Source organism: Paramisgurnus dabryanus, chromosome 1, assembly GCF_030506205.2.
Source record: "Paramisgurnus dabryanus chromosome 1, PD_genome_1.1, whole genome shotgun sequence".
In the NCBI taxonomy this organism is placed as follows: domain Eukaryota; kingdom Metazoa; phylum Chordata; class Actinopteri; order Cypriniformes; family Cobitidae; genus Paramisgurnus; species Paramisgurnus dabryanus.
This window is the reverse complement of record NC_133337.1, coordinates 47943289-47966861: the sequence shown is the minus strand read 5'-3', so window position 1 is coordinate 47966861 and position 23573 is coordinate 47943289. Positions and strand designations below refer to the sequence as shown.

General features: G+C 38.6%; 1 protein-coding gene across 5 annotated transcripts in view; it reads left to right on the top strand.

Annotated features, from left to right (window-relative positions):
- The window catches only part of rbfox3a (RNA binding fox-1 homolog 3a), a 622611-nt gene that overhangs the window by 493764 nt on the left and 105274 nt on the right, over positions 1 to 23573 (top strand). The window contains exon 1 of one of the 5 annotated variants that reach the window (XM_065262752.2): positions 2391 to 3016. The exons of the other annotated variants lie outside the window; for them this stretch is intronic. Coding sequence (XP_065118824.1) covers positions 2891 to 3016 — 126 coding nt within the window. The 5' untranslated portion in view covers positions 2391 to 2890. Of the gene's footprint in view, positions 1 to 2390; positions 3017 to 23573 lie in introns of those variants that run through there. 5 annotated transcript variants of the gene reach the window in all.

The following is a 23573-nucleotide window of genomic DNA, read 5'->3' as shown; positions in this document are numbered from 1 at the left end:
GAAGAAACCTACCCATGTTTGAGAGGTGATTACAAGAGAACTAATGAAGGTAGGATGAAACAGTTTTTTTGTTTGAAAGCAGAGGGTCTGTTCTTTCATCTGATATATTGTTTTTTTATATATTTAAAGAAGAACATTTTCTGGAAAGCATTAAACTTTTGTGAAAATCATGAAAAATTCTGGTTCTGACTGGCAAAATTTTTTAAAAACGCTGCGGGAAAGAGTTAAAAGCGGAGTGCACTTTACCTGGTAAACGCTTTGGAAAAGAGAGCCGACTACCAAAACACATTTGTAGCCAAACAGCAGTAAGGGGCGTGTCTACTAACCAACATCGTTGTCTGGGTTGCGTATGTGTGGGGTGAGTCTATCAACAGAAGGTCCAGAGTCTATTGGAGTAGGAGCGTGTTTGTTTAGGTGATTTCAAAAATCAACATTGACTTACAAAGATCATGGACCCTGCCTTAAATCTACGCTATCCAACCACAGCACTGCCATTTAGAGCAGAGATCAGCTCATTTGCATTTAAAAGGACACACCCAAAAACGTGGCTACAAAGTGGCAATTTTAACATGCTATAATAAATTATTTGTGGGGTATTTTAAGCTAAAACTTCACATATGCACTCCAGGGACACCAAAGATTTATTTTGCATTTTGCAAGTCATTTAACATAAGGGGACAGTTTCCTAGACAGGGCTTATTTCCCAGACAAAAAGGCATGTTTGAGCTACCTTAATTTAAAAATATCTTGCACTGACATATCTTAACATACATCAGTACCATTGTTTTGTCTCAAAATTTTTGTAAAAACTAGGATTAATCTGGGAAATTGTGTCAAGATCAAAGAGGTAAAAATTGGTCTCTGTTTAAGCATGTGCCTTTTTTTTGCATGCAAAAACCCCACTGAACGATCCCTTAAAGAACAGCTTTACATTCACATTATAGCAAACAAAAGGATTGCATGCATGCTTGATTTCTGCCACAGTGTTGTAGACATACATTTAAACAGCAGTTTTTCAATTAAAAATTCTCTTTAAGCACCTTTAAAAAACCCATAAAAGTAAATGATATCAACAATGTAACTATAAAGGAAATCTCAGACATGCATATATAAGAGCATGCACACTCATACCCACAAACTGTACTGTATATGCGCGCACCAGCACTTTGTGTGATGAGATGATTCACTGCCTTTCATGTAGAAAACTACAGTGTCATAAGAATCATTAATGAAGGGCTTAAAATCTAAGACTTTTCATCAGCGTTAAATAAAGATACATTTGCACTTTGAACCTCTGCACGTCTGTCGGAAAATTCAATTTTGCTTACACACCAGGATGGGCATACACACAGCACGTTGGTCATTATAAATAATTAAAATTACACAATTTGAACTTGTCTGAAAAAAGATGACTTGATTTTGTCAGTGAAATTTTACTAATTAAAAAAACCCAGATTATCATAGTAAATTTTGTGATCTGTTGGGTGGACATTAAATAATTCAGATTGCTTTGTGTGATTGTATCTGTGGTCTATGTTTAGTTACATTGTTGCTTTAATTAAAAAAGGCTTGATTTGTAATTAAAAACAAATTAAAAATAACATTATCTGCTTATTTTTATTCATTATTTCGACTATTTCTGTTTTTAAACACACCTGAAGCTTTTTTAAATAGATTCAGTTCATCAATAATCTGTAAATCCCGGGCTCTGAAAAGCTTTTACGACAGAAATGAACAGCACCAACACCATAATTTACAATTTAATTACTAAGAAAACCATAAAAAAGACATACTATATAAACCTCAAATTAAATAAAATCATTAGAGAGTACAGAATTACAATCAAATGTCACTCTTGTCTAAAAGGTCAATAAACAGCAGTAAACCAAAGCTCTGATTTTTGTTTTATGTTAACTTAAATCAATAATCGAAAGTGAGTCCCCTAAAAAGCAAAAATTCCCCTCTGACCAAAACAATAAAGGTCCACCAAAGGACATCGCGTTGGGTTTGGTACGAGTTGCATGGTAGTGTTTGGCGGCTGCAGTGCAGTACATCGGTGGGGGTCTGCTCCCCCATAATGGGGGCACATCTGGTGTGTCTGCCTCCAAAGAGAAATAGATCAACCCCCCAAAGACCCTAAATGAAGCCAGCTCATGATATCCCATACCGGCCCAGGGCTGTCTCATATTCTGCCCCAGCGCTGGCACTATCCCACACCCCAGGATCTTGGATCTTGGCTTTGGTGGCCATCACCTTTAATCACCTTGAATTATAGAATTGTGGGATTTGGGATGGCCACAAATAAACTCTCATTATTGTTCAAGTGTAATGTTAAGAATGATAAAAAACTGGATAAAAAAGCAGTGGCGTATTTTTTATGTGAGCACGGCCACATGGCCGGCGCCGGAGATGCCTGCAATTAATAGCCGGGATCAGCTGTTGTGATGTCATTATACATTCCCTTCATTTTCTACAGTGGGGCTGTTTGATCTTTGAATACCCCCGGGAACTCCTGCCTCCTCCCTCTCAGCATCTCCCCCTTCTTCCTCCTCCTCCTCCTCTGCCTCGCTCGAGCAGAACCTCCCCTTTTCTCTTCGAGGGCTCACATTGGCTTCCGTATGTGTGTGTGTGTAAGTGTAAGTGAAAGTGCGCTGCCGAGCCTCGATGACAGAGGGCCCGGGACCATTCAGACGACTCGCGCTCTCGCGTTCAGCCCACCTCCAGAACAGCTGGGAGAGACAGACACTTTAGAGAAAGACAGTGAAAGAAAGAGTGCAGAGCCAGACAGCATAAAGCACATTCTGCAGTTGTAGGAAGCAGTAAGAGAGGTTTTTTTAGTCAGATTAAGAGAGTGTGAGAGAGAGAGAGATAGAAAGGATCCCTCAGCTTAATGCGCAAAACATCCCGATACCACATGCTGTGCTCAATGGCCAACACAGGCTGTCTCTTGCTCTCCGGTTCAGGGATGCTTACACACTCCCTCCAGTGTCCCCCAGCATTCCTCTACCTACCCGAGGTAAGGCAATCCTCTCTCTCTCTCTCTTTCTCTCTCTCTCTTACTCTTTACCTCTTCCTCCGCTACTTACGGGTGACACGTGCTAGCATTGTGTTTACCCCCTCCTTTCGCATCCCTCCCCCCTTGAAGCCCTCGACGGGGGTCATCTCATCCCTTTTATCGTTTTGTTGTGCATTTGGAAAGCTGCGAGTTTTTGCATTATACTTTATTTATTTAATGCACAAGTAGTTTTAAACATTGTTAATTTTTTCTTGCTGTTGTTAGTGTTTAGAAATTATTGATGTATTATTTTACATTTCATAAAATGTCTGGTGTGATTCGCACTCCTGCTTTTGGTAAAAATGTATTTACACACTTCATTCTATGGCAATGACTTTTAAATAAGACTAGACTGTAATTTAGTTGGACAGCCTTACAGTAGCTGTATTGATGCACTCTTTGTTAAATTGCATTCATGCGGTTGAGTCTTTCTGAAGTTTGTGTTTTGCACGCTGTGTGTCTGCTTCCCGTTTTCTCCAGTTCAAACAGAGACAGATGTTATTTTAACGCCGATTTAGACAATTCCAATAAATGCCAGTTGCCTGACTTTTCCAGATGTGCGCGGATATACCGTAGCGTGACACGGGGCTTAGGTGATTGTTTCTGGACACGCGTGCCGCGTGTGTCTGTGTTTTACTACAGGCGAGTGTGTGATGGCACCTTTGGACGGTGTGTGTTATTGCACAGATATAAAGAATGATAAGGCTGTTGAGAGAGAACCTGTCTCATGCTGCTACCAAATCGCTCCACACTCATCACCTTAACAGTCGCCGTCCCGAAACACACACTCTTTTACATACACACACACACACACAACACCAGCTGTCCAGGCCTCGGCTGTCCCACTACTACTGTTCACTGTGTGTATGTGTGTGTCTGTGCATGCGCTCGCATACAAATAAGGTGCATTTGAGAATTCATTTAGTAAATGTGTGTTTGAGCATCACCATAATTTCTCATCTGATTTCGAACAGATGTCATTGACAAGGTGCCAGAGCTTGTTTTTGCGAACACCCGTAATTGATTAGCTGTGAGAAACGTCCCTCAAATATCTGTCACATCACCACGAGCGGTTTGTTTTGGTTTCAATATTAGCCCGCAACAGCTTTACAGTGAATTTTTTTTTTTTTTTTGAAGACGGTGAAAGTAAAAAAAAAAATGATTGAAAGACACAGACTATCTATCAAATGTATTATGGGTTATAGTCAAATAATACAGACAGATTCAGAAAGAGCTATCACACCCTTAAGGGCTCTTCGGGTTCTCATTTGTTATTCTTTTTTTTTGCTTTTTTATTCACCTGCTGAATTGGAAACCACATACGGCATGTCACATCTACTGTAGATTGTAGATTGTAGACAATAAGATTTTTTTGTCGCTGCTTTTTCTCATGTCTTTCATATCTTCACCTATGTCTCGGCTCAAACTGCCGTCTGTGTTTTCAGATGCTTTACATGCTTAAGCGCAATACTGTAATATACATGGACATAAAATTTAAGTTTTAAATGATTACAGATAACATGCATTGTTGCCATCACATGAAATTGCCATTTTTCGCTCACCTTACCTTTTTCAAAGTGACGTATATATCTAATATGCACTGCTTACGTATTCAAAACTATTTTCTGGATTTAATAAAATTAGGAATTTCATTACAAAATTGCTCATCGTTTCTTTAATAGCTCAGACTATCCGTCCATGCTTTCTTTGTATTGTACAGCATCTTTCTGGTTTTTATTGAGTTAGTTGTGCTTGTGTGTGTGTGTGTGCGACTGCACAACAGTGCTAAATGCTGTTCAGCTGCATTACAGCCTGTTTTCATTGGATAAGGGATTAACTGGAGTTCCAGACTCGGCTTTTGTTTCATTTAAAAGCAAAACTTTGAGCTGTAGCATCATTCAGAGAAAGTCACAGTCTCCTGTTGCGGCTCGGGTTATCATTTTAGTTTGTTTGTTTGTATTTTTCGCAAGGCTAACCGCTTTCTTACGATGCATGGAGAATAAAGAGACTCTAGAACCAAGTCAGAACGTGGCTGGAGTTCGGTCTTGCTTTGGACCTGATCTGGTATTTTAACAAATTGCAGTGTGTTTTTTGCAGTAAATCTTGTTGATGGGAAGATGTTTAGCGGTGATGTCACATGATTGAGTGTTAAAATACATCCAGTAGATTCTCAAAATGAAGTCCCGTATGATTCGATTTTGTATGTGACCCCTATCTACATATAATTTAAATTTGGCTGGATACAATTCCCTCCCTCTTTTCATTGCGGCAGCGACTGGTTCTTGAGTCAATACGGAGCGGTAAATCTGCTTGTGCAAGCAACTCTCCCTCCCTAGAGAACCGAAATTCTTTACTCATGCTCTGGATAGTTAAACAATTCTCGCTATTGTATGATTTTCTCCTGAGCCATGGAGCTGAATATTAGAAGCTTATTCTCTTGTGAGTTTTTAGTCATTTCTAGCACTGGTCGAAGTCATTTTACAAGTATACAGTAACTATAAAATACAAAAGGGCTAGATAAAGGCTTGTGTGTTTCACGTGTTGAATTGTCAGCACAAAAGCCTCTGCTGCAGGTGGTCTCTCGCATTTCTACCCACCGCAAGGAAGAAAAAATAACTGAGATAACTGAGAGTGGAGCTCCCGGAGAAATGGAATAACAAGGATTGAAACATTAAGGACGGTAGAGAGGAGTGTGTGGGAAAATGTAATCCGTGAATGAGCGAGATATGAGTGCTCAGCCACAATGAGGTATAATTGGACGGGCAGTGTAGTGTGAGCCGAAAGGAGGCTCAGGAAGATGTAGGGAGTGGTTGAAGTTGTTCCTATTAGGTTAAGAGGCAAAGATATTTTCCCAAGATACTCCAGCAGACTTCCAGTAGAGTGACATTAGCTTCTGCTAACAATGATCAGATATAAAAAAAAAACATGCCCTATGTGTGTGCATTGAGCTAACACAACCTGTTTAACTCTTTATTTGACAGAGCATTCGCTGTTGGAACGAGCTTGTCAATAACCGATGATATAATGGGTTGGAAATGGAAGCAATACCGTGGGGATTTCGATCAGCTTTTGTGCATTGAACCAAAGCATATGTTACTCAGGTTTTCACTCTGGTTTCTCCTGAACAGTTCGTGGAAATAACGACAATGAGAATGAATTTGTGCGGCCAGGTATATCAATATCACAAATCAATAGGCAATCGTTTTACTAAAGGTATAGTTACACTGTTTCTACTCAAGATATTCAAATTAAGTTGTATTTCTGTAGCTCTGCATTGGCAGTGCAAACCTTGTGAGTTTGAATCCCAGGTAACATACAAAATGTGTACCTTAAATGGAGTGCACGTCACTTTGGATGAAAGCGTGAAATGAATATATCATATGAAGATCTCATCAGTGTTAACGGTACTGATCAAACCCGAGTTCAAACGCTGCTGAGATTAAAAGCAGGTTATTAAAGTATGTAGATACTTTTACTGACAGCACTGCAGCACGTTGGTGGAACACACACACACACACACACACACACTCAATCATCTTTACACACACACACACACAACATAGATACCATCGTCCCTAGACGTGATGCAAAGTGAAGAGAGCATTTTCATATTAATACTAAATGGGAACACTCCATAGATTTGTCTGTTATGTGAAGTGCACTGGATCATATTAGAATATCGTTTCTATCAGCTCCACTAAATTATTGATTACAAACGCAGTGATGTGCCAACATTTGTCTCTGTCTTGTCATCTCTTCAATCTTGCAGATGCACACTTGAATGTCGTAAATTGAATGAATATATTTTGTATGCATAAAAATTGCCTTCATTTTAAAGTGCGCCAGACACTAAATTGTCTTTTGTGTGTGCGTTAGTCATGGAACCTGCCGCAATTAGGGTTATATTGAAAGAGAGATAGAGAGAATGAAAGATAAAAAAATGAGAGAATGAAAGACTAGATGAATGAACTAACAGAAAGGAAGAAAGAAAGAGAGAAAAAAGAAAGATAGATAGACAGACAGACAGTTAAAATGAAAGAGGAGATTAATAAACTACCAGAAAACGATAGAAAGAATGATAAGGAAGGAAAGATAAGAAATGACATATTAAGAATAAAAGATAAAGAATGAAAGACAAGATGAATGAACTACCAGTTAGGAAAGAAAGAAAGAAAGAAAGAAAGAAAGAAAGAAAGAAAGAAAGAAAGAAAGAAAGAAAGAAAGAAAGAAAGAAAGAAAGAAAGACAGAAAGAAAAAATATAAATAAAAGAAATAAAGAACCATGGAAAGAAAAAGATTGGAAAACAAGTTAAATGAACTAACAGAAAGAAAAAGATAGACAGACAGACAGACAAACCAACAGATAACATGGAGATTAATGAACTACCAGAAATAAAGAGAAGAAAGAAAGAAAGGATGATAAGAAATGAATTAAGAATGAAAGATAAACAATGAAAGACAAGATGAATGAACTACCAGTTAGTAAAAGAAAGAAAGAAAAAAAGAAAGAAATGACAAAAGAAAGAAAGAAAGAAATGACAAAAGAAAGAAAGAAAGAAAGAAAGAAAGAAAGAAAGAAAGAAAGAAAGAAAGAAAGAAAGAAAGATATAGAAAGAAGAAAGAAAGAGGAACTATGGAAAGAAAAAGAATGGAAAACAAGATTATAAACTTACAGAAAGAAAGAAAGAAAGAAAGAAAGAAAGAAAGAAAGAAAGAAAGAAAGAAAGAAAAAAAGGTGAATGAACTAACAGAAAGAAAGAAAGATAGATAGATAGACAGACAGACAGATAGACAGACAGATAAAATGAAAGAGGAGATTAATAAACTACCAGAAAAAAGAGACGAAAGAAAGAAAGAATGATAAGGAATGAAATATTAAGAATGAAAGATAAACGATGAAAGGCAAGATGAAGGAACTACCAGAAAAGAATGAAAGAAAGAAAAAGAAAGAAAGAAAGATAAAAACTATGATTAAGAGAAAGAAACAAAAATATAAAGAATGAAAGACAGTATGAATGAACAACCAGAAAGGAAGGAAAGAAAGAAAGATAAAACGTATGATATAAGAAACAAAAAAGATAAAGAATGAAAGACAGGATGAATTAAATAGCAAAAGGACGAAAGAAAGAAATAAAGAAAGAAATAGATATAGATATAGATAGAAGAAAGAAAGAGGAACTATGGAAAGAAGAAGAATGGAAAACATGATTATGAACCTACAAAAAGAAAGAAAGAAAGATAAATTAACTAACAGAAAGAAAGAAAGAAAGAAAGAAAGAAAGATTGATAGATAGACAGACATACAGACAGACAGACAGATAAAATGAAAGAGGAGATTAAAGACTACCAGAAAAATAGATAAGAAAGAAAGAAAGAAAAAAATAGATATAGATATAGATATAGATAGAAGAAAGAAAAAAGGAACTATGGAAAGAAGAAGAATGGAAAACAAGATTATGAACCTACAAAAAGAAAGAAAGAAAGAAAGAAAGATAAATGAACTAACAGAAAGAAAGAAAGATAGATAGATAGACAGACAGACAGACAGACAGATAAAATGAAAGAGGAGATTAATGAACTACCAAAAAAATAGATGAGAAAGAAAGAAAGAAAGAAAGAAAGAAAGAAAGATATAGATAGAAGAAAGAAAGAGGAACTATGGAAAGAAGAAGAATGGAAAACAAGATTATGAACCTACAAAAAGAAAGAAAGAAAGAAATAAAGAAAAATGAACCTGCAGGCAGGCAGGCAGGCAGGCAGGCAGACAGACAGACAGACAGAAAAAATGAAAGAGGAGATTAATGAACTGCCAGAAAAATAGATAAGAAAGAAAGAAAGAAAGAAAGAAAGAAAGAAAGAAAGAAAGAAAGAAAGAAAGAAAGAAAGAAAGAAAGAAAGAAAGATTTATACTTTTTATTACTTTTTTTATAAAGATTTGTAACATTTTGCAAATTGTTGTGTTGCTTTTGTAATCATTCAAGCTACAATTAAGGAAATATCTTATAATATACAATAAAGAAACAGAGAATGTTTAAAATATTTCATGCATTTAAGGAATTATAAGAAACTGTTAATCAATCCTAAGGATCTGTTTTTTAAAGCACAACCAGCTGATTCCCAAGACTGCACTTTGTTCTGGTGATGTAATCCGAAACAATTATATTCTTTTGTATTGTATACTGTAAGCACCATCAAGAACAACAACCAAAAGAAGTTGCTTTGAATTTTCACACCGCATTATTTAGTTAATGCTGCTAATTCACCAAAGTCTCCTCTCCTTCACTGTCCCCTGTGTTAATGATGCATTGTATTGTTATTTATTAGGCCACAGCATCGGCATCTATTTACCCATCCACATATTTATCTTCCTGGATAATTGGGAGCACAAGTGAAATTAGTCATTTTATTCTAAGCTTCTTGTTTTGTTTTTTTAAACTGATGATTAACCGTGTTACTTAATGCTTTAGATTTCTCTATTTATTCTTTTAATTATGTTGTACATCTTTATATTTAGTCTATTATTTCTTTACCCTTTAAGCGTGCACTAAAATTATATTTTGTCTGTTAATTTGGTTATACAAATTTGTAAACAAAACTTTTATTATAACAAAAAAGTATTATTTGCTAATAACTCTGTAAATGTATGCACACACAAACATACACACACACACTGCATAATAAGCATGAATTTGATCATTTATTAGGATAAATATATGTTTCCTTTACTTACAACACATAGACCCCAGTTTACTGTAAGCAAAACCTGATGATCTGTGTTAAGCCAATATGATCTAAGAATGTTTCAAAGAAAATTCATCTCTGGTTTAAGTGGATTTTAAGGAAACATTAGAAATATACAGTAGCTTGTGAGTGTGTATGTGTGCATTAGATCTCGGTAGATGATGTGATGCTAGAGGGATGTTTCCCACAAGCCCTACTGTTGAGTATGCACTGGTATTGATGTTTCTGTGCTTTGCTGCAATGCATGCTGGGATGCCACTGGCTCTGCACCGCAGTTATTCTCCGGAGGTGAGAATTATGAGCAAGGTTGGGTCCTCGAGGCGCTTCTGGATCATTTGGGTGGCTCTAAATAAATCCCCGAAGGCCCTGTAATACTTAAGAGGAATGCGGGCTGAAGTGTAGTTATCTGTCTGTCAGAACAGATATGCTGCAAAGATCAATTTGTGCTCGCATACGCCAGGTGTTATGTGTAAAGTGTCTCGCTGTGTAAAGTCTAAATCCACTCGTTGTCGGGGCAGAATGTTCCTGACCAATGCGTGTATCACAAATAATTTATATTTGAAGCATTTAAGAGATGCTTTTAACCAGAGTGACCTACAAAGTGCTTTTGTTACATATGTGCGTGTCATGTAAAAGGTTAAGCTACATTTTAAAAGCATATTTTGCTTGCTAATGTCTTGTATTCGTGCAGACTGAAGGGCATCAGCCGTCATTGGGGGGCGACCGGGAACATTGGCATTAAAGAATAAAGCATCCTTACGTTACCTTACATGAGTCTTTAGGATAAGTCAAGAATGCAATATTTTATCTTGAATTTAAGCAACGGCTCAGTATATACTTTGTAGATTAAACTTTAATATAAAGTATTGAAATATGCACACAATCTGTCAGATGAAAAGTACTCAAAATGATATAACTTTTCTTTATGTTAAATTATGCACAATTTATGTTATTTAACACAAAAAAATAAAAAAATGTATTACACCGACTATTCTCACTATAGACACATACATTCAACCCCATTCGGAGAGCTACACTGCCTCGCAGGCCCTAATTCAGCCATTGCGTTTAATCACAACAAAGCACAGCGATCACTATCAAGACCGAGACAGCATGTTTTAATCATCTTCCTCCGGATCAACTCGACTGAACGTCTTCTCGATGTGATCCTACCACAGGCTCCTCTCTGTTACTCAGCCAAGACAAGCTAATTAACTGCGTGCGGGTAGCTTCATTTCCTTACCGGAGAGGCAGAGCACTTCAGCTGCTCTGTGTGCGAGCGGAGAATAGCTGTATAAATTGGACACTGTTGCTAAAATAGTACGTACTGTGCTTTGCACGGTGCTTATGGCCGGAAATTCGGAGGTAGGGAGAAAGCGCACGCCATACGCCCGCCCCGACCACCTTTCCTGTTAAGTCTACATAAGCCTTCGAATCTCTGTGCTGGTTCACTTGGTGTACTGTATATCTCTGAAATCGTGAAGTTGGAGCTGAATTCAAAATTGTGCCTTTGCTGTTTCTTTTTTTTATGTGGTTCAAAACATTCCCCGTTTTACCTATACATGTAAGGATCTTTCGCTGGGTATACAGCCCTTGGCATCAATAGATTTTTTTACTACGTACAGTATGAGAAGAATACCTAAGACTTTCAAGTTATAGTTTATTTGTTATTCTTACTTGCTATTCATATTTTAATTTAAAGAACATGCACGGTACGAGCACAGATAGTGGTTGACTTATCCTAACCATCAAACCCAACGCATCTGCGATGTGATATCTTTAACATACTTTCGAACATACGTATGACGTTCCCTCCAGCACACTCTACATATGGTTATTTTATCCCACCCCATCCCCTTCCATGTCTATCTGTCTCTTCCCAACCTCTGCTGTAGTCAAGACCGGCTTTATCTGTGTGTTTAGACAGGCAAGGAAAGAATTACACTGACAGTGCTTAGGAAATGATAGGCTAGTTCTGAGATATTTGTGCCCCGTAAATTCTCCACCGCTCAGCATAATTTACGACAGAAGCGATGCGTGTGCCTGTACGCGTATGTGTGTGTGTGTGTGTGTGTGTAAGGAGACAGTTCGTGTCCCACTGTATCTATCTCCATCTGCTTAGCCACTTTTGCTCCGCCGTAAATTAAGGGGCTATAGACAGTTCCCCTCAAGTCTCCACTCACATAAAAATGAGACGCTAGTCATCTCCCTCGCTCTTTCCTGCTCTCGTCTTCTTTCTCGCTATCTCTTTAATTGAAAGAGAGCTGTGTAAAGGTGAGGTGAGAATCGACATAGGAGCACAGCTCTGATAGCAAAGGTACCGCGTTATCGAAAGGCCATTAAAGCAGAGGTTAGCGTTTTAAAGGTTGGCGTGAAACGTGTTTTTAATTAGCGCTACTCATGTAGCATCTACGGGAGGTCCTCAGACGGAGAGATCGTAGACATCGGACCGAGGTCTTTTTTCTGACATTCAGAAGGTTACTGTAGTTAGATGGTACTCGGGATGTAGTTCCCCTCGGTAATTACCGTAGCGTTCCACACGTGCATCAGTCAGCTGTCCAACATGGCAACATTCTGACACCCATAGCATAGAAAATGAACGTCTACATTTGACACCGAAATTGTACCTTAGCAACTGACGTTGTTGGCATTTAAAGCTCTGCGGCCTTTCACATCACGTGTGTGGAGTCTGGATAATGCCAAAATGTACATATTGTGTAAATATTTTTACCTGCCGCGTAACTGCTGACTGTTCAACGGTATGTTGAAAATGCACTATATTTGTATGACTACATAAAAGTAAAGTATATTGTGATGTCACAATGATTTGAAAGTGCTTTTTATTTGGCCATTAACTGTACTAAAGAGTGTTATTAAAGTAGATTAGTTTTTTAATAGTTGCTCTGATTTAAGCTTTATTAGCAGAAGCCCCATTAGGATTTGTACGTTTGATACATTTCCAGGAATCAGTATGGACTTTGTTTTAAGTTTAATCTGATAAACATTTAGGTAAATATTGCTGTTTATTATGTATGTATATTGTGCATATAAATATTTTTTATTTATCAAGTAAAAAACAACTACTGTAGAAAGATATCCTCACTAAATGTTTACTGTACTCTAAAGTTTATATTGTTTATGTCCCTATCCCTAAAATGCAATTTAAGTTAGCTCGCCTTTTCTCTTGTGGTCTGTAAATGAATGAGTCGGTTTTCGTTGTTTGAAGGGTAATACAGTGTTGTTAGTGCAAACGCTCACCTGCTGAACAATTAGAAGTACATAAACCCTCCAGCCATTTTCTGTCCGAAACTAAAGCAATGCTCAGTAACTCACGGCTGGTGAATTATGTATGGCTTAGTCAAGCATAGCTTAATATAGACCTGTCCATTAATCAATCCGACTCCATGACTTTAATTGCAATATTTTTAATTTAGTTAAAGTTAAAGCACAGCTTCAGATTTTTGTTTGGCAGATTTGAATGCGCCCGTATTACTGGAATTCTGCTGAATGTATTATTTGCATGCCGTTGTAGACACGCACAGCAAAAGTGAGCAGGTCCCAGTGGCCTCACGTACACAATAACGACATTATCATGCTTGCAATAAATAATCCAACATATGCCTATGATTAACAAAGCCTTTCATTGCGTACCACAGAGAAACAAAGAAAGCGGAAAATTTAATGAAATGCACCCTGACATATTGCCTCCTCTGTGACTGCTGCAAATTGATTGTTGAAACTCCATTTTGTAAATATGTTAAAGAACATTTTTTCCCAGCATGCATTGCAATGCATAGCTTTTACGTTCCAAATTAATGATCCTCATATTTCAGAGCCGGCAGACAGACCTCTAAAAATCTTTGCTGTCAGTATGTGTATGTTTTTTTCCTAGCGAGCTGTAGATCAGTTTCATGTTTCTCCGTTTTAGCAAATCTTGATTAAATTTTCTTCTTTCTATATTTTTCCCGGAGGGAAGCAGAGTTGGATTGGAGGGATGCGGCTTTGGCACCTTTCCGCGCGCCTCTAATCGACAGCACGGTTTCGCTTGCATACGGAAGCTCTTAATTACTGCTAATTGTGGCCATTACCATGGGAAAATTAAATAATAAAAGCAAGACAAATATTGATGTTAATTGATGGAGCCGCTCACTGATAACACAGCTTTCAAAATGGTTTCAATAAGTTCGAATTAACCCCATTTGCATGCATTAATTGGGATAATTAGAAATTAAGATGATTGCTGTTGAGTTTGAGCACCAGTATTGTGTGTGCCAGTGAAATGGGAACAGGTTGGGCTGTGAGATACTTCGGATAGCTCTGGAATATCCGTCATAAGAAATTACTCTAATCACACAAGCACTTCACGGTGAACTTCAGAGATTCATCTTCAGCTCGGAGCATCCGCAGACAGATGTCTGATACAGACCTGAACCATGAGCCAAATCGTAAGTTGTTTTGCTTTGCGCTTTGTATCCGAGCAAACTTACATTCATCTTTGGAGTGACAGGACAGCAAGTGCAGTTATATACTTTCAGTTATACACTTGAGGCAACGCTTATTTAAATTTCAAACTTATACCATGATTTATGTCCCAGTGAATATTTCTCTTAGCAAAATACAACACTTGTTATTCGTATGTATTGCATTTAAAGGGTAAACTTGTTTATGGAACAGAAACATTTATTATTTAAGATCTTTAACTTGAAAACAAGCTGTGGTTATGTATATGTTTTGTGCCATAGTTGGATTCAGAGCTATCATTTTTATTATCTCATGGTGATAGTATGAAATGCACTGTAAATGTAAATCTAAACAAACTATATCGAAAGTAAACATAATTTACATTGCTACCGAATGTTTCAGTGAATCAGCATCCTATTTTGGCACCTTCAACATTCATACACTTTTTGTTCACCATTTATCCGAAAAACAATGAAATCAAGCAGGGCTTGAAATATTGAGAAATCTTGTTCTTCACTCTCAACTCCCGTGAGATGGTTTTTGAGGTGGCTGTAATTTGATAAGATGAATAAAGTCTGTAGGCTGCAGGCGACTCAGCACTTTCCGTCCCGCACTTTTCCGACCTCACTTCTACCTTCACAGAACTTCTGACGGAGGAAAAAAATCCCTGACATTGGCAGCAGCGGGGCCCACCTATCGATTAGGTCATATCTGGGATAGATGATGGATTGGATGTAATTTTAGTTTTTTTTTTACTATAACAGGGCATGGCCCCCACAGACCAGCCAGTTAAACAAACAGAGGTAGATGCCTGTCAGCTTCATTAGGGTCCTTACGCTAGCCTTCCTGGAGAGGTTTGAGGAGCGGGAAGGGGAGAGATGATATGATTCTCCTTTCAGATTCTCGTCTCAGATGCCCCTCCGGATGCATCTGCATCTGATGCGCTTCGGGCTTGCACCATTTCCCAACATCCCTCAGGATCTCTCCAGACATCGCTTGACATCACTTCATTTCGGTACCTGTATTTGTTCTCCTCTCGATCTCTCTCTATCTCTTTTCCGTTGTGGCTGTTTCTTTGTTAGATATTCCTCCAATTTAATTACAAAGGCTTTGAAGTTCCCATGAATAATGGCAAAGTGCGCCCTTCCAGAGCCTTCAGCTTTTTATTCAGATCAAAGATAGCTTTTACATCAGCCAGAACTCCTCCTTCCAGCTGAGAGCAGTCACAGGGATTCACAGACCAGGTGCCAAGCCTTGTTTTACGCCCGCTCCCCGTCAAACACAGGCGATGCAGGCTTCTCTGGATGAGTATTGAACTGTTGTTGCAAGATGTCAAAAGCTCATCCTAAGGTTGGCACAAAAACCGGCGTGCAACATCAGACCCTCTTTGTAACTTTAACCTTTCATCTGTAGGGCATATGGCAACAAATAACCGGTACTTTTTGCAGACAGAAAAAAAAGTTTTGTTTTGATTTGTTTTCCCTACTGCGCCACACAGCAGAATTATAACATTTTGTTAGCTGGTTATTTACTAAAGACATTTATATATTAGACTTTATGGGTTGAAATGTAATTTCGTCCATAAACTTTTATCACATAAATTTGAACGCTGCATAATTTGTTAAAATATTTTCTCCTGTCATAGCTAAATATGCAACTATAAGTAATCCATTCCCCAAAATGTGAAAATATTGTGGTGCTATCAAAGCGTTACTGTGTTTTTTAATGTTTTTGACTAGCCTGTCAAACCACACCAATGGCACGAGTTTGGAGGAGGGACTTTTAGTTTGCTCATCCAATGACTGACGAGGGATTTTCGACATTTGTTATTTTGCTGTTTGTTTCATTTACTTGTCAAATAATTTGCGCAATAAAACATTAAGCATATAATAAAACATTCAGCAACTCACTAACAGTAAAAGTAGTTCAGAATATCAACTCGCCTTTCTTTTATTGCAACCGGTGAATCAACAGACTACAGAGACAGCCCATATCTTCTGCGTATGAGGCAAGTGTTTTTAGACAAGTATACCAGATGCTAAACAAACATACAGTCAAACATTGAAAGACTGGAGGAGGCGTCCTGATGCACAGGGCACGCTGCCCCACTTTGCTTTCCCTATTCCTCTAAGTGGCTTGTCAATTACACTGGGTAAACAGAGGTAGAGTTAGTGAGTAAATCCACTGAAGACAAATATAAAATCGGATCCCTGGAAGATTAAAGGCCACTGAGCCGTGCGAACAAATATTTCAATAAGACAACAGAGTTAAGGTTGGGGCATTAGTTGATAGGAACGTGAATGTGGTGAATGCATGTGTGTGTGTGTGTGTGTGTGTGTGTGTCTTTACTATTGCATTTGCAGTTTTGAATGTGAGGGTGTTATATAAAGTAAAATACTGTCCAATCAGATCTGAAGAAAACATTTGCACTATTGTTTCTGTGAGAATGTATAGGTTTTGATATTCAGAGACTTTTGATGATCAGATAACTGCACACAGTGTTAGGGAACAAGAAGTGGAACATTACATGGGTAATGTAGGACATGGTATACAGTAGGTATATTACTGGCCACAGGGAATGTGCATAAAAAGGGAGACTTGTTAAAAAATTTGCTGCCTCTGTAAATTATTAGTTCAGAGGCAAACGCCTCTAAACACCACCCTGTCAAAAATGAGATGGCCATTTAGAAATACAGATTTGTTTGCAAAATCCGTTAAATTTTTCGGCAAAGTCCTCAAAGTGCATGAATAATCAACTGGATGAACAATAACGCACTTACGTCAAGGTGCAAGAGTTTTTTACCCGATTAAAGAGCACCAATTATCCGATTCAGGATTTTAAATTTACTTTGGTGTGTAAGTGTGTATTGGTACATGTTAGCGATATGCAAAAGGTACAAACCCCAGCAACTGGCAACAGTTTACTTCTCGGGATTGGTAATGTAGACCAACATTATCATAATTCCTCCCGCTTCGGAGTCACAGCCTGTAAGTTAACTCCTGTTAGTATTGCATTGTGGGCGAATCTTTCAAACATGGTAAGAAGCGTCACATTTCCGGCTGACGTCAGAGGTACTCAGGCCAATCACAACATACAGATTAGCTGGCAAATCAGTGCATTTCAGGGAGAAAGGGAAATCTGGAGCTACAAAAATGTACGGTATGTGGAAAATAATGTAATTTTTTTAACCATAAACCTTGCAAACACGTTTTAGAAATGAAATAGGTGCTCTTTAAAGCAACACTATGTAGTTTTTTACCTTTAAATAATGTCTCTAAAATTATTTCAGTGATAGAACAACTTTTAACTGGACAAATTGTACTGTTGCTGCAACCTGAGCAGCCTCCTAGCTGCTACAAGCACACTTTGAAAGTGGCGGTGGAGGGTAGGAAACACAGCCTCGCCCCTCCCCCTGCCTGCAGAAGAGTGTCTGATACCAGGCACTGTTGCGCTTTTTAACCACATGGGGGAGCTGTAAGTCATTTTTACATGGAAACTACATAGTGTTGCTTTAAAGCAGGTTTACTAAATATATTAGAATATTGACCGAATTTTTGAGCATTTAATCTTTATTTAGAAAGTGAATTTTTTATAAGTAGAGATTTAATGTACTTAGAGGATTCTGCCGCAAAATACCATCTTAAATTTGTTAATTACCAATGAAAGTAACATTTGTTAAATTAAGGCATTTCACTTACTGACTAATAACCTTTTAATTGCCATTAAAGTGAAATTACTAAACCTTAACATAAGAGTTTGATAAAAAATAACCATTTACAAGCTTACATGTCAGACGCACTTAGAGGGTTTGCATATGACCGCTTGAAATATTACAAATATTACTGTGTAACTTTTTTGCACACCACAACTACAATATGTACAATTTACTCAATTTAATTCAAATTACGGTGCCTATATAAAACCAAGAAACGAATTCTTATTACCTTTGCCAAGCTTAACCCCATGACACATCCCTGATGCTGTAACACTGTCTGCTAACATTGCCTGACTCGACCATGTCATTACATTAATTCCCAGCCATTAATGAAGAAAAAAGGAAATTGAAAAAGAAATTATGGCTATCAATCCATGCTGTTGTTGGCAGGTATATAATGAAGCATTTGAGTCCAATTGAACTTGAACTAATTACACTACCCTCCAGATATTACTTCATGTGTACCATTCGAATTAATGTTACTCTGCATGTGGGAGGTGTTCCTCTCTCACCCTGACTCACCTCAGCGTCACACTCCATCACACAGTACACACTCCCAGATAAATATAATCTAGCGCACTAAAAATCGTGTACATACTCAGACACACTTATAGTATGTTATCTCGCTTAGAGATGGTCATGGTTTGCTAAGCATGAGCCGGTCTTGGCTTTAATTACACGTGCGGTGCTGAAGAAAATGAAAATCCATTAATTTACTTTACATTGAAAATAGTAGGTCATTCTCATCCCACGACACTTTGCATGCTTATGGGAGCTTTATAGTGCAGTGCAAGCATGAGATACAGGTCTTCATATCTTATATCTGTCTTCCACCCGTGCAGAGTACAAACAATTACTTGCTTTAAAAGTCTACATTTACTTTTTGCTTTAGATTTTTTTAAAGCTTTTATACAATATAAGGGCACTTTCAAGCTAAAGATTTGGATGCACACCTGATTTTGCTTGGTTGGTGTTCTGTGCATGCTTTGGATTGCAGGTTGTGTTTCTTGTTGCCTCGTGCAATAGGAGGGCCCTTGTTTGAATTCACATGGGACAATTTCTGTATATGTTGTCTCTCTTGCTCTGGGATATTTTGCATAGAGATTAAAGAGTTTATTGTCATGTGAACAGAAAACACACTACACTGAATCCTCTAGCAGCCAAAAGTATGAAAATGAGGACAAAAAAACACAAAAGTAGTAATAAATACTAAATTAGACAATTGCAAGTATTTAAAGGTGCAGTGTGTAAATTTTAGTGGCATCTAGTGGTGATGTTGTAAATTGCATATACTAAATAAGTGTGAATGCGCATTGTAGACATGTATAAAGTAATTGTAATGTAAACATGTTAAACTGGGAGTATAGTCTGGCCTTGAACGTACGTACACGGTTGAACGCATAGCCTTGCAAAGCATAGTTTATATGACTCGTACATGTGCACAGACGATGCATGCACATTACCACAAAATGCAATCCATCTCATGGGTTATCTCCTGGGCATCTTGGTTAAAAAAATGTGACGTCACACACACTGAGCCAGACCCTTGCGTATGCGTAAAAACAGGACTGTATTTTTAGCTTAAGTTTACGGTATGTACGGAGTGTATGAATGTAAACATACTTATGCATGTTGACAAACATCATGACAAACCTGATGGCGACAAAGTGGTACTGACGTTGATGAGGTCATATACTTTGTTGTGTGTGTTAAATATGTATTAAACAGGCCATTCCTTATTAAAGCCTATTCCTTAATCAGTCCAAAAACTTCACTTTCCTCCAAAAACCATATCTGCCTCACTCCCCTACTGTAGAATTGAACATGCATTCTTCTTGATGAGATTGCGTAATTATTATTTAATGCTAGCGTAACGGCTTAAGGGCTGCTTGTGCTCCTGTACTTACTGGCATGATAGATCAGCATCATTACCGGACTGATTGGACTCCGATCATATGCTTGTGATCATCGCAGTCTGTGGGCTTCAACAGGGCTCTGAGACTCAGAGAGAAACACCCTGTAAACTGGACTGACAGCTGAGAAAAGATCTTCTTTTTTCATGAAGATTAATGAATCATGTATACAGCTGTGAGATATTCTCTTTTAAGTGCATCCACTGAGTTGTCAGCAGTTTGAAATGGTCTCCACCCAACAGGACCCCTGTTTACACTGAGCAGGAACATCTCCATCTTCTCGTTCGCTTTTAAGTTCTGTCGGTTCTAATACATTTGGCTGGGCTTCACGTGGATTTGCCTGTAATCCTGCTACAAATTCATCTCTCATCCTAATGGATTCTGAAATGTTAATGTTCAGAATGATTTAAATTTCCCCACATTTTCCGGCCTTCCAAACATTTCTGTTATCAATGCTGCTTGCAATGTAATTTACTGTACCTGTAGTTCAAGATTTGCAACATTTTATTTAAAATGTACTATTTTATATTAATTTGGTGCATGACACATCCAATCAGATTTTACAGTCAGACATGTTATGTATTTTATACATGAAATTGCAAAAACAGTTTTCCAGGTACCTCCTATACGTGTGCACTGCAAGCAAGAGCTCTCTCCTACCAGATCTCTGCACACACAATTTTGCCCTGTCTGTTAAGACACATTTCTGTTCATTAAAATGAGGAAGGTTATAGGCAGTGGGGACACATGGGAGAATTTGCGATGTTGGCACATCATGTCAAGTGTCTGAGTTAAAATGATTCAAATGGGTCAAATTGCCATTTGATGTCTAGGTGCGCTCTGCATACTAATTTCCTGTGTGTCGGGTATGTTTCTACAGATCTGGATTCGCTATATCTTGCGATTATGTTGTTGATTTATTAAATACACTGTAAAAAAAAATCTGGAGAAATTACAGTATTACTGCCAGCTGGTTGCCAGTAACTTACTGTAGATTTTACATTTATTTACTGGCAACAGTATGTTCACAGTTAAATGAACATGAAACATTTTCAGTTTTTATCTTGTACAGTAAATTACTGGCAACCAGCTGCATAATAACAGCTAATTTTTTACAGTGTATGTTGGTGGATGTAAAGGGGGTCGCACACCGGACGAGAAGCGCAGCGGTGCATCGTGTCTAGGACAACTCTGTGGTATTGTACACCGGAAGTGCACATTAAATAGCGCAAGCTTAGTCAGATAGCGTCTACTTCAAAATGCAAAATATACGTTAGCAGCCAATGTTAAAGGGATAGTTCGGCCAAAAATGATATTAAAGCCATGATTTACTCACCACCCAAGCTGTCTGAGTTGCATATGTTCATCGTTTTTCAGACAAACACATTTTCGGATATTTTAGAAAATGTTTTAGATCTTTCAGTTGATTAAATGTAATGTTACGGGGTCCACGACCTTCAAGTCCAAAAAAAGTGCGTCCATCCTTCACAAAATAAATCCAAACAGCTCCAGGATGATAAACAAAGGTCTTCTGAGGGTAATCCGCGCGGTGTTGTTGTAGAAATATCCATATTTAAAACTTTATTAATGAAAATAAATACCTTCCGGTAGCGCCCCATCTTAGACTCCTCTGTATTCATGAGAGAGTATTAGCGTAGTGTACGCACTTTTCTTAGTGATGTATGACAAATTCGAAGGGCTGGGGCACAGAGCAGCAGCAGAGTAGCCTCCGTAGGCTGCGTAAGCTCTCATCCTGAATGCGGACGCGACTAAGATGGCGGCGCTACCGGAAGGTATTTATTTTCGTTAATAAAGTTTTAAATATGGATATTTCTACAACAACACCGCGCGGATTACCCTCAGAAGACCTTTGTTTATCATCCTGGAGCTGTTTGGATTTATTTTGACGCACTTTTTTTGGACTTGAAGGTCGTGGACCCCGTAACATTACATTTAATCAACTGAAAGATCTAAAACATTTTCTAAAATATCCGAAAATGTGTTTGTCTGAAAAACGATGGACATATGCAACTCGGACAGCTTGGGGGTGAGTAAATCATGGGTTTAATATCATTCCTTTAATGGCTAACGATTTGGGACGAATATGATGTTATTTAATGTTAAACTATGTGAGTGGCGCTTTGTGCCGGCGCCATGCGGTGGTGTGCGTAAATTCATAGAAAATAATGTGTTCTGTTTTAGATTCATGGCACTGCGCAACGCTTCTCGTCCGGTGTGTGACCCCCTTAAGAGCTAAAGCTTCCATAACAGTTCATGTTATTTGCTGCTTCCCACTGGTGTGTGCATGAGCATCTCCACCCATCGGTTCGACAGTCAGCAACACTGATCACAACCAACCCATCGCCATGCTCGCTCCCCATGTCGTTTTATCTCCATCCTCCTTCCTGTCTCGCCACTAATCTGTTTGCACTTTTATACTTCCACTCTGTTCCTCATCATCTCTGTCCTGTTAAAGCCTCGTAGCCTCTCTGTCCCTCCGTGGTGCCAGTTCTTCTTCTTTTTTCCCTTTACAAGGATCAATTTAGCCCAACATGATCCTCGGCGTCCACAGCTAATTCCGCCGAGCTCACGCTGCTCTGCATTGTGTCATAATCGGTGTGAAATTGATTTATGGCCCCTTTTCCATTCTCTAAACAGCTGCTGAGTGATTCCCCCTGTCATAATCGTTCTATCCTGCAGCTCCTTCCTGTATTTTTCAAGCACTCCTCTTCGGCGGTCCGCACGGATTATCTATGATGAGATTTCCCCTCACGTTTTTAACGTGATATCTGAGAATAGCCGCGTTTCTCGTGGTCTTTTCTACTCGTGTTCGGTCGCTCTCTATCTCTGGTTTTTGTGGGTTCAAACACGCTTGCATTATTAATGGGTGTTTTACTAATTCATCCGAATGGAGCGCGAGAGCAAAAGGGGGAGACTGTTGGTTGAAAACCGGCACACTCTGAAAATTTTGGTTGGTGCCGCAGAGCAAGCTGGTCTGTGGAGTCTTGAGGGCCCACCTTCATTAATTATGGAACAGGGTGACATTTTTGAGGTGGTTTTTGTGGCTTACTAGTGTGGAATATAATGTTCTTCTCTCGAGCATCGCCCAGGTGAACAGAACAAGAGCTCGATGCCACCAGAAAGGGCCAAGCGTTCCGACAGAAGCAACGGGCGAAGGCAGGTCCATATGTGGTCACGGTCAGACAGATTAAATATAGCTGAGTTAAATAGGTAGGGCCTGGCCAAGGCGGTTCTTCACTTCTTCTCTTTTCCCCCTAGAAGAGCTTTGAGAGTCGAGTGTGGCCCCTGAGGCAGAACTCCCAGCATCCAAATCGGACAGGCGGTGCTGAATGTGCAAGAGCTGTCAGGTGCTATGGCTTGTAACATGAGTTAGTGCTGCTATCAGAAGCACTGTGTATGTGTGTGTGTGTGTGTATTTGAGAGAAAGATAGCTAAGGCAGGGCAGGGACGAGACTGCTGCTAGGACCCATAGCCGCGCTACACCAAAGCCCAGCTCATACATTACTAATGCTTCGAACAATACATGTCTCATTCATAATAGATCACCCCGCTGCACCTGCAACGTATATCATACACACTATAAAGAGGTCAGCCATTCACCGGCTCTGGCTATGGGGCATGGACCGTGGAGGGATTGGGGGGTCCACCTGTAAATTAGCCATCAGC